Source organism: Larimichthys crocea, unplaced genomic scaffold, assembly GCF_000972845.2.
Source record: "Larimichthys crocea isolate SSNF unplaced genomic scaffold, L_crocea_2.0 scaffold107, whole genome shotgun sequence".
In the NCBI taxonomy this organism is placed as follows: domain Eukaryota; kingdom Metazoa; phylum Chordata; class Actinopteri; family Sciaenidae; genus Larimichthys; species Larimichthys crocea.
The window spans coordinates 109508-120059 of NW_020851475.1; the positions used below are offsets into that span (position 1 = coordinate 109508).

Genomic DNA, 10552 nt, shown 5'->3' on the forward strand with positions numbered 1-10552 from the left:
CGTAACGCTTTACGGCACTAAGTCACACACACCAACTATTTCACTGATTCTGGTGAAACTGGATCATATTTTATGGAGGAAATGTTTTCTGGTTTTCCCTCTGATGTCCTCCAGCTGCTCCGCCTCAACTCTCCGTGATTTTACAGAGTTATGATGGACAGTGAAGTAAACTGCTGACAGCTGTAGCTGCTGGTATCATGTAGCTCAGTCTGTTAGCTCGCTGTAGCTCATTTAGCTCGTCTGTTACTGCTGTTAGCTCATGTTAGCTCAGTCTGTTAGCTGCTGTTAGCTCAGTTTAGCTCAGACTCATGTTAGCTGCTAGTTAGCTCATGTTAGCTCAGGCTGCCATGTTTAGCTGCTGTTGCTCAGGTTTAGCTGCAGTCTGTTAGCTGCTGTAGCTCATGTTAGCTCAGTCTGGTTAGCTTCATGTTAGCTCAGTCTGTTAGCTGTCTGTTAGCTCATGTTAGCTCAGTCTGTTAGCTCATGTTTAGCTCAGTCTGTTAGCTGCTGTTAGTCATGTTAGCTCAGTCTGTTAGCTCATTGTTAGCTCAGTCCTGTTAGCTGCTGTTACTCATGTTTAGCTGCTGTAGCTCATGTTCCAGTCTGTTAGATGCTGTTACTCAGTTGTTAGCTGCTGTGTTAGCCCAGTAATAGCCTCAGTGAATGATTCTTTAATTTTTTACGTTCCCTCGCACACATGGGAGCGAGACAGACAGGAAATGATACAAATAATTGTAATGTACGAAGGTTCACAACTACAAGGGATCTCTGGTGCAAACAGGCAGCGCACGCTGGGGACAAGCAGTACACACAGCGGTCCGATCATACGTCACGTGACAGCAGCTCACTCTGTGTGACAAGCAGTACACACAGCGGTCCGATCATACGTCACGTGACAGCAGCTCACTCTGTGTGACAAGCAGTACACACAGCGGTCCGATCATACGTCACGTGACAGCAGCTCACTCTGTGTGACAAGCAGTACACACAGCGGTCCGATCATACGTCACGTGACAGCAGCTCACTCTGTGTGACAAGCAGTACACACAGCGGTCCGATCATACGTCACGTGACAGCAGCTCACTCTGTGTGACAAGCAGTACACACAGCGGTCCGATCATACGTCACGTGACAGCAGCTCACTCTGTGTGACAAGCAGTACACACAGCGGTCCGATCATACGTCACGTGACAGCAGCTCACTCTGTGTGACAAGCAGTACACACAGCGGTCCGATCATACGTCACGTGACAGCAGCTCACTCTGTGTGACAAGCAGTACACACAGCGGTCCGATCATACGTCACGTGACAGCAGCTCACTCTGTGTGACAAGCAGTACACACAGCGGTCCGATCATACGTCACGTGACAGCAGCTCACTCTGTGTGACAAGCAGTACACACAGCGGTCCGATCATACGTCACGTGACAGCAGCTCACTCTGTGTGACAAGCAGTACACACAGCGGTCCGATCATACGTCACGTGACAGCAGCTCACTCTGTGTGACAAGCAGTACACACAGCGGTCCGATCATACGTCACGTGACAGCAGCTCACTCTGTGTGACAAGCAGTACACACAGCGGTCCGATCATACGTCACGTGACAGCAGCTCACTCTGTGTGACAAGCAGTACACACAGCGGTCCGATCATACGTCACGTGACAGCAGCTCACTCTGTGTGACAAGCAGTACACACAGCGGTCCGATCATACGTCACGTGACAGCAGCTCACTCTGTGTGACAAGCAGTACACACAGCGGTCCGATCATACGTCACGTGACAGCAGCTCACTCTGTGTGACAAGCAGTACACACAGCGGTCCGATCATACGTCACGTGACAGCAGCTCACTCTGTGTGACAAGCAGTACACACAGCGGTCCGATCATACGTCACGTGACAGCAGCTCACTCTGTGTGACAAGCAGTACACACAGCGGTTCGATCATACGTCACGTGACAGCAGCTCACTCTGTGTGACAAGCAGTACACACAGCGGTCCGATCATACGTCACGTGACAGCAGCTCACTCTGTGTGACAAGCAGTACACACAGCGGTCCGATCATACGTCACGTGACAGCAGCTCACTCTGTGTGACAAGCAGTACACACAGCGGTCCGATCATACGTCACGTGACAGCAGCTCACTCTGTGTGACAAGCAGTACACACAGCGGTCCGATCATACGTCACGTGACAGCAGCTCACTCTGTGTGACAAGCAGTACACACAGCGGTCCGTTCATACGTCATTTGAAAGCAGCTCACTCTGTGTGACAAGCAGTACACACAGCGGTCCGATCATACGTCACGTGACAGCAGCTCACTCTGTGTGATGAGCAGTACACACAGCGGCCCGTTCAGCACTAGGTAAAATGAATAAAATGACTCTAAAAAAAGATTTGTTCACGCTGAGAGTCAGTGATCCGAATCAGTAAAAAGATTCCCAACACTCGTCTGAGCGTCTGATTGGCTGCAGCGGCGTGACGTCGGGCTACGTTTAGTTTCTTTTTCAAAAGTTGGATCCGGATCAACTTCTCAAGACGCGCACAGGAAGTCCGCTGTGTGCGGGACAGCACGCGGGAGAAGCTGTTCAGGAGCGCGAGCGTGTGAATCTCTAAAAAAAACGGAACGAAGTTACCCACAATCCCTTTCTGTGGGTCACCTGTGCTTCCTCTCGCTCTCCATCACCTGACTCAGCATGTCAGTGGGCGGGTCCAGCGGGCTGTCCGTCAAACCGTTCCTGGCACATGATTGGTCTCTCTCTCTCTCTCTCTCTCTCTCTCTCTCTCTCTCTCTCACACACACACACACACACACACATGGAGTGTGTGTGTGTCTGCGCGCGGCAGTCTGCTCCATCAGCTGATTGAGTCACTTCACATTTTTCTCACCTGTGCGCAGAACTCTTTTTTCGTGTCTTTGCGCACCGGAGACTTTGAGCGCGTCAGGACTTGGACTAACGCAGATCTCCGCGTGCCTCTCTAACCCGCATCATCATCTCACTCTGCAGTCTGGACCGGGTTTGATGGAACCATGAGCAAAGCCGCATCCGGAGCGGTCCTCCTCCTGCACAGCCTCCTCTCCCACCTGCTCCCGCTGCTCCTCCATGCCTCCCCGGGCTGTCTGTCCGCGCACAGCGGGCATCCAGTGCGCTACTTCGGTCAAATAGCAGAGAACTCCCCGGCTGGGACGCCGGTGGACGGGGTGGTGCTGCCGCTCGGCTGCCCCGGCGCGGACCTGAACGGCAGCCTGAGAGGGGACTACGCGTCGGATTTTAAGCTCGTTCACTATCGCGGGCACCGGGAGCACCGGGGGCATCTGGGTCTGGTCTCCGCCAAAGCTCTGGACCGGGAGTTCATCGCCATGTACGAGCTGACGGTGGAGCTGCCGCCGCGGTGTTTGAGGAGACCGGCCGCCGTCCAGGTCGAAGTGTCGGACAGGAACGACAACACCCCTCGGTTCACCAGCGGGAACCGGACTGTTGAGATAGACGAGCTGACGCCGCTCGGTACCGAGCTGGTCCGCTTTGACGCGAAGGACGGCGACGCGGAGAGGAACGGACGCGTCACCTTTTACGCATCACCGGAGTCTGATCTGCTCCACGTGGTTCCGCAGACCGGACAGGTGAGGCTGGTCGGGTCCCTCTTGGGTGTCAGCCAGGTGACTCTGCGCCTTCACGTGAGTGACGGCGGAGACGTGGCGCTGATCGGTGATCCGGTGTTTCTGCGCGTCAACGTCCGCCGCTCCCGCAGAGCTCGGCGAGGTCCCCGCGCTCTGTCCGAGGAGCTGACCTACACCGTGACCGTGCCGGACCAAAGCAGAGTCGGGGACCTGGTGTTCACGGTGCCGGACCAGAGGTTCGAGCAGCGGTGGTTCGAAGTGATGTCCGAGACGGACCCGCCGGTTCAGATAGAGCGGGACTCGGGGCGTCTGTACCTGGCGCGGAGCCTGCGGGAGCCCGCTGAGGTGGCGGTGAAGATCCAGAACCTCCGAGGTAAGAGTGCGTGCTGGTTTGATGTTTGTGGTTCCGGTTCTGACTGCTGAGGTTGTTCTGCTGCGGTGAGTACAGCAGAGAGAGATGAGTCTGTTCAGGATGTTGAATAAATGTTATTTAAAGGTTTGTGAACGTAACACTGAAAATACTGCAAGTATTACTTCACAAAGTACTTCAAGTCAGAGTCTCTGTGACGTCCCCGCAGACTGTCTAAAACCTGGACGTAGTCTCCGTGACGTCCCCGCAGACTGTCTAAAACCTGGACGTGCAGTTCTTGGTACTTCCTGTGTCGGCTTCACTTCACAGACTCGGAGGTTGCAGTTTGTTTTGGTGGTGAGGTCAAAGGTCAGGATGGTTCTTTGTTTCTTTTCAGATTTTAATTTATTCCAGAGTTTTCCTTTAAAGACAGACTGCTGTTTATTTATTGAGGGAGGGAGTGTGTGTGTGTGTGTGTGTGTGAGGGAGTGTGTGTGTGTGTGTGTGTGTGTGTTGGCTCGTTTCCAGCAGAGTTTGAATCGACCTCAACCGTCAGTGGATACTTTCCACTCTTTCACTCCTTAAACACTCCTCACATCATCTGTGTGTGTGTGTGTGTGTGTGTGTGTGTGTGTGTGTGTGGCAGTCTGGTCTGAGCTGAAATGTTTTTGGTTTGTTGACGTGTCACTCCCATCAGGTGTGAACTGATGATGTGAACACCAGGTATGAACGTTCTGCCGGGACGAGTGACGACAGGAAACGTGTTCCCGTTGAAGTTTGGGTGAAACACTCGACTAAACCCCAAACACAGCTTTCAGAATACTCATCCGTCACTGCCAACCGACCCAGCACAAACCGTTCTTCACCCCGTCCACCTGGAGCGTCAGGGCGACTTAAACAAACTCAGTTTTCGACGTTAACCTGAAGTGAATGAAGTGACTTTGTTTGACAGGATGAAACGACGTCCAGATGCCGCCGTGATCCGCCTGCACTGAGTAAATGTTTAGCCAAGAGCCTGACCTCCACATCTGGACGACAGCAGTGGTGGTGGTGGTGGTGGTGTTGGTGGTGGTGGCTCGGCGTTGTGGTCAGATCAGGCTTAATCAGTCGATCCAAACGGCATCTCGGCTGTTTATTTGTAGAAATTAGTTGTGTTTGCTCACCTGGACCTCCCCCAGGTCTGAACTCACGGGCCCAAACAGGACCAGCGCCTCCAACAGGAAGCTCTGTTTGTGTTAAAGCAGACTGCAGAGCTCTGTGTGTGTGTGTGTGTGTGTGTGTGTGTGATCTGGTCGTCATGGTGCTGAGCGTGCTGTAAACTGGCCGGCTGATTGAGGCGACTGTCTTTCGTCTGCGGCGGTTGTGATTTTGAGTCTGTGCAGTGTGGAGGCCTGTGATTGGTCAGACGCATCCTTCTTACTTTCATAGAAATCAGAATCTGTTGTGATTTGTCTGTCTTCTTAGCTTCCTCCGTCAGCGTCCTCTTCACTCTCTTCTCCTCTGCCATCATGTCCATAGAAGCTGCTGAGCCTGGTTACATCGCCTGCTTACTCAGCTCCTGTTCTGGCACGACACTGACACTAGCAAACTTAGCTAGAATCCTAATCCTAACTTTAGCTAACAGACATAAACATAAAATAACATCATCCAGACTACGGAGACCAAAACTGTAAACATGTTTATTTCTGCTGTGAAGTTGGACATTTGGACATGGGGACTTATGGAGACTGACTCACTTCTGGAGCCAGCCTCAAGTGGACGTTTGAGGAACTGCAGCTTTTGTCACTTCCTGTTGTTGGCTTCATTTCCCAGCCACGGAGGTTGGCGCTTGATCTCAATGTTTGCAGGTTGCTTTGTTGGCTGGCTAACCTTAGCTTCATGCCTGCCTTACATATTGTCCAGCTCCTGTTCTGGCATGACACCGTGCTCCGGGCCTGTAAACCTCCTCTTCATGTGTTTTATAAGTTGAATGAGTTGAAGGCAAAGTGTTAAAGTTTCCTGCTGCTCGGGAATGTAGTGCTGGTGATGGGAGGAGTATTGTGGAGGTTGGAGATCTCCATGTCCCCCCTGACTCCTGACTCCGGGCTCCTGATCCCCCTGAAGACACGAGCTGAGGGCTGATAAGCTCCGGAGCGGAGGACACTTCTGAAAGCAGCGCTGCGACCTTGAAGACTTGAAGTGAAGGAAGAGAGAGCCGAGGGCGTCGCCTCATCTGTCCGTCCGTCCTTTCACCCGACGGAAAAACGTTCTCCCCCGAGAAGGGTCGACCGTGAGCAATCAGAGCCCGAGGGAGAAGAGGAAGAGGAAGAGGAAGAGGAAGACAGTCATGGTGGAGATTGACAGACAGGCTGGTTCTCTGGAGACTAAGGGTTGTTAACCTGATTCTTCACGCCGCAGGATCAGTGAAGGTCGTGAAGAGCTGCTGGATGAATGTGACATATCTGTGATGTCAGAAAAAACTCAAGTTTCATGAGACGAGTTCGTCTTTAAAAAACAGAATCTGACGTCTATAAACAAACTGACCTGAAAAATTAGAATTCTCCTCAGATTAATTTGTTTGTTGTAGCCGCTCTGGCAGTTATATTGTTACCATGGAGATGACGGAGTAATATTTTAATGATGAAAGTCTCAGAACTACTTTCTTACTTCTTACTTTTCTATGTTTGAACGAAGCTTCAGTTAATTCACTTCCCGTGAAGTCCATCCACCCATCATCTGTCCATCCATCCATCATCTGTCCATCCATCTGTCCATCTGTCCATCCATCATCCATCCATCCGTCCATCCACCCATCATCTGTCCATCCATCTGTCCATCCAACTGTCCATCCATCCATCCATCCATCATCTGTCCATCCAACTGTCCATCCATCCATCCATCCATCCATCCATCATCTGTCCATCCATCCATCATCTGTCCATCCATCTGTCCATCCAACTGTCCATCCATCCATCCATCCATCCATCCATCTGTCCATCCATCATCCATCCATCCACCCATCAGTCCATCCATCCATCCATCCTTCCATCAGTCCATTTGTCCATCCATCCGTTCATCAGTCCATCCATCCATCCATCCATCCATCCATCCATCCATCATTCCATCTATCCATCCGTCCGTCCATCCATCCATCTGTCAGTCCATCCGTCCGTCCATCTATCCATCAGTTCATCCGTCCATCCATCCATCCATCAGTCCATCTATCCATCCGTCCATCCATCCATCCATCTATCACTCCATCCGTCCATCCATCCGTCCATCCACCCATCATCTGTCCATCCAACTGTCCATCCATCATCCATCCATCCGTCCATCCACCCATCATCTGTCCATCCATCTGTCATCCAATTGTCCATCCATCCATCCATCTGTCCATCCATCCGTCAGTCCATCCATCCACCCATCATCTGTCCATCCAACTGTCCATCCATCCATCCATCCATCCATCCATCTGTCCATCCATCCATCCATCCATCCATCCATCCATCTGTCCATCCATCAGTCCATCCATCACCCATCATCTGTCCATCCAACTGTCCATCCATCCATCCGTCCATCCATCTGTCCATCCATCCATCCGTCCATCAGTCCATCCATCCATCCATCCATCCGTCCATCCATTTATCAGTCCATCCATCTGTCCATCCATCACCCATCATCTGTCCATCCAACTGTCCATCCATCCATCCGTCCATCCATCAGTCCATCCGTCCGTCCGTCCATCCATCCATCCATCCATCCATCCATCCATCCGTCCGTCCATCCATCCATCCATCCATCCATCAGTCCATCCATCCATCCGTCCATCCATCCGTCCATCCATCAGTCCATCCGTCCATCTATCCATCCGTCCGTCCTCTCAGCTGTAAGAGAACATCGGCAGCATCAGAGTGTGATGGCAGACAATTAGCGAGGACACGTCAACACACACACCAACAGACACAATGATGTGTAACAGCCCTGAGGGTGTGTGTGTGTGTGTGTGTGTGTGTGTGTGTGTGTGTGTGTGTGTTGTGGGGGAGGGGGTTTACACGCAGAGGACAGATGTGTAACATCTCTCACATACGTGTTAACAAACACACACGGCTGAAGTCGCTGCTCATTCGTCTGTCTGAGCGCGCTCAGATGGAGGTGGAGCGTCGGCGTGGGCGGCTGAAGGAGAAGCTTCTTCATCCTCCCGTCATCCGTCAGAGATGCAGCACGAAGTTTGTTTGTTTGCCAGTTGAATGCTTTTAATGTGGCGGTGCAACGGGAGGAAATGTTCAGAAATACACATCATTAGGATGATATGTGATTTTATTTTGGCGGGGCAGACAGAGGCTGTTTCCTGGGGGAGATTTTGCCGAACCCCGCTGAGGGTCATGTGACAGGTCAGAGGTTAAAGGTCAAACAAAGAGGATGGAAACAGGAAGTGACAGAAGAGCTGGAAACAGCTGGAGGAAAGACACACACACACACACACACACACACACACACACACACACACACACACACACACACAGCCTTGATCATCACTTTGCTGAACTCAGGGTATCACAGGAGACGCGCTGGTGTGTGTGTGTGTGTGTGTGTGTGTGTGTGTGTGTGTGTGTCCTCTGATGTCGGCTCCAGACTTCATTAATTAATTAACACTAAATAAGATGAAGGATTCAAGATCTGATACTTGGCCGTGTGTGTGTGTGTGTGTGTGTGTGTGTGTGTGTGTGTGTGTGTGTGTGTTTGTTAACCAGGTGTGTGAGGCTCTGTGGGACGCAGCTGTAGTGTTTTTATCTGTGTGTGTGTGTGTGTGTGTGTGTGTGTGTGTGTGGATCAGGTGTTGTGTACGGGTCATGGCAGTTTCACACCTCATTTTGTCATCCATCCCTCTGTATGAAGGTTAACGCACCATAAAGTTCACAGGTTTGAGTCCTGACTGAGTCCACCTCAGTTGAGCTGTTTAGGTTTACAGGGGGATGTTGACAGGGAGTGTTGTGTCGTGCCAGAATAGGAGCTCAGCAGCCTCTATGGACATAATGGCAGAGGAGAAAACAGTATTTGATTTGGACCCAGTCAGCCGTTCTTCCTTCATGCTAAGCCTGACATCAACCTGGTCGGCTCTCATAGTGACATCGTCAGTATGTCGTCAGAGACATACGGGGACGCTCTCAGGACGTGTCCCTGTCCTCTCTGTCCTCATCGCTCTCTTTGACCCGCTGTATCTGTTGTCCTAATATCTTATTGACAGCCAATCAGCAGTAGCCTCGGGCGAGACCGCTGACCAATCACCAAGTAGGACAAGGTCACCTCATGCAGACTGCAACAACACGCAACACACAACACATGACACGCAACACATGACATGCAACACATGACACGCAACACATGACACGACACGCAACACGGTGTGGAGCCAAAGACATCAAACACTGGAGTGTTGATGCTAAGCTAGGCTAAAGCATCTGGAGCCGTCTCACCTGGTGGAGTCTCCCCGTCACCTGGAGGAGTCGCCCCGTCACCTGGAGGAGTCGCCCCGTCACCTGGAGGAGTCTCCCCGTCACCTGGAGGAGACACCTTGTCACCTGAAAGGAGTCACCCCGTCACCTGGAGGAGTCTCCCCGTCACCTGGAGGAGTCTCCCCGTCACCTGGAGGAGTCGCCCCGTCACCTGGAGGAGTCGCCCCGTCACCTGGAGGAGTCTCCCCGTCACCTGGAGGAGTCGCCCCGTCACCTGGAGGAGTCGCCCCGTCACAAACAAACAAAGTTAACAAGCTTCAAAACTATTATTGCTGAATATGGACTGCACTTATTATCTATGTGTGTGTGTTGCCTTTTAAAAAGGTCGTTCTGGGGGAGCTTCAGCGAGCAGCCACAACAATTTATCCTGCAGCGACACACACACACACACACACACACACACACACACACACACAGTTAAATACCAACAAATAAACATGCATATTGAGACTTGTGTGATCAATGTATGTGACACACAATCACTGTGAAGCGCAGCAGCCTCGAGGACATGCAGTCCTATAGTGTTACACACACACACACACACACACACACACACATGGTGCGATGGCAGGTTGATTCAGGCCTCGGGCTAAATCCAGAAATAAAGACAATAGAATAAACAGGAGTGTGTGTGTGTGTGTGTGTGTGTGTGTGTGTGTGTGTGTCTGTGTGTGTCACCTCGGGCTGCCAAGCACAGAAAATCTGAACACACCAGAGTTTGTGTAATAATATGTGTGTGTGTGTGTGTGTGTGTGTCATACAGTGGTAACAGTGAGGCTGCAGTTTAATGAGCACACAGCTGCATTAACTCATTTAAATATGCAAATAAAGAGTTAACGAGAGAAACGAATAAACAATTTATGACGTGCAGTGATTTAAAAACAGTCTGATCCTGGTCTTAACAGTTTTAATACAGTCTGGTCTTTGTCCTGACTTGCTGAGGGAGCAGAGCCATCGTGTCCATCATGGTGGTCTGACCAGTCCATCTGCCACACACACACACACACACACACACACACACACACACACACACACACACACTCACACACACACTCACACACACACTCATTGCCAGCTGGCCCCATGGTATC

At 51.4% G+C, this 10552-nt stretch overlaps 1 protein-coding gene across 3 annotated transcripts in view; it reads left to right on the forward strand.

The window, feature by feature from the left end:
* Positions 1-2817: 2817 nt before the first annotated feature.
* The window catches only part of LOC104938055 (neural-cadherin), an 89718-nt gene continuing 81983 nt past the window's right edge, over positions 2818-10552 (forward strand). For all 3 annotated transcript variants that reach the window (XM_027275370.1, XM_027275371.1, XM_027275372.1), the window contains exon 1: positions 2818-3993. In XM_027275370.1, the coding sequence (XP_027131171.1) occupies positions 3033-3993 (961 nt within the window). In that variant the 5' untranslated portion in view covers positions 2818-3032. The remainder of the gene's footprint in view (positions 3994-10552) is intronic.